Source organism: Anneissia japonica, unplaced genomic scaffold, assembly GCF_011630105.1.
Source record: "Anneissia japonica isolate Jap-2015-1 unplaced genomic scaffold, ASM1163010v1 scaffold308810_len1578_cov447_single, whole genome shotgun sequence".
NCBI lineage: Eukaryota > Metazoa > Echinodermata > Crinoidea > Comatulida > Comatulidae > Anneissia > Anneissia japonica.
Window position 1 is genome coordinate 1 of NW_022728053.1, and position 1,079 is coordinate 1,079.

Below are 1,079 nucleotides of genomic sequence, written 5' to 3' on the forward strand. Positions count from 1 at the left end.
TAAAAAGGAAAGGTACAAGAAAACAAGATAACATCCTTAGGATAATCAAGCGAAAATAAGTGATAGCATAAGCTGGATCTCTTGTTGAATTATAGGCCGAGGAGGGTGGAGATTTTCGCCCAATCTATGGTTAGTTGTCATGTCCCATACATCAATAATCGTAAGATTAGGAAGCCCGGCCATTACCTCCCGTAATTCTTTATCCAACAGTAAAGAAACCCAGTCGCCTTTATTTACTGCAGTTATATAGCCACGATAAGCTAAAGTGTTTGGAGTTTTGAGGAAAACTAAAGTTTTGGGACTTCTTTTGTACAATCTTAAAAGCGAAGCTTTAGCCGTTTTCAAACGACTCCGGTAAACATCTAAGCCTGTCGGTGTAAAATGGGCGAAAAAACACAAACAGATTATAGTGTTTTCATCTGCGGCTATATTGTCGATCTCGTTGGCAGCGTACGCAGCATTCTTAACAAGCATTGTTTTTGTCCGTATTGGAAATGAGTGGTGCCGGTAAAAGAATGTCAAGTTATATTTATCTGATTTTGCTGACAAAGGCCCAGTTTGTGTTGTTGCGCCAGGCGTAGCCGGAGTTATTGATGTGTTGGTAGTTGCGGCGAAATATTCGAACCATTGTCGCAACGTCGAATCTCCGTAAAAAAAGAAACGCTTATTGGTCAACATCTCGGAAGTTAAAGCTGTCTGGACACTGATATTCTTAAGGGTGCAGTCATTGGAGTACCATTTATCATCAAAGTAGAAACCTGCGGCGATTTTCTTGATAGGTTTCGCAGAATTCTTAACGGGACGGCATTGAGTTTTTGACTCTATACATATTGTGCTCTGATCTGTAAAAAAAAGGATATAAACATTGTACTGCAACGATAAACCATGGGGCTCTGTTAAAGCGTTTTTCTATGGTCTTACTAGTTCATCGTTTCATTACAGGTGTCAAGAAGACACATTTTTCAATTTCTAGCAAAACACAATTTTTGAGAAAAACGAATTTGAAGTAGATAAAATCGCAAATGTTGCTATCCAAATATTTAGGTTTGGTATGTTTTTGCATGTTTTCAAACCTAAAG

At 38.5% G+C, this 1,079-nt stretch overlaps 1 protein-coding gene across 1 annotated transcript; it reads right to left on the bottom strand.

The window, feature by feature from the left end:
* Positions 1-6: 6 nt before the first annotated feature.
* On the bottom strand, positions 7-842 carry LOC117113960 (NXPE family member 3-like; the record flags this gene model as incomplete). The annotated part of the gene is made up of 1 exon (XM_033257467.1): positions 7-842. A coding segment is annotated over one exon (797 nt), but the record flags the coding sequence as incomplete, so codon positions are not given.
* Between the last annotated feature and the right edge of the window lie 237 nt (positions 843-1,079).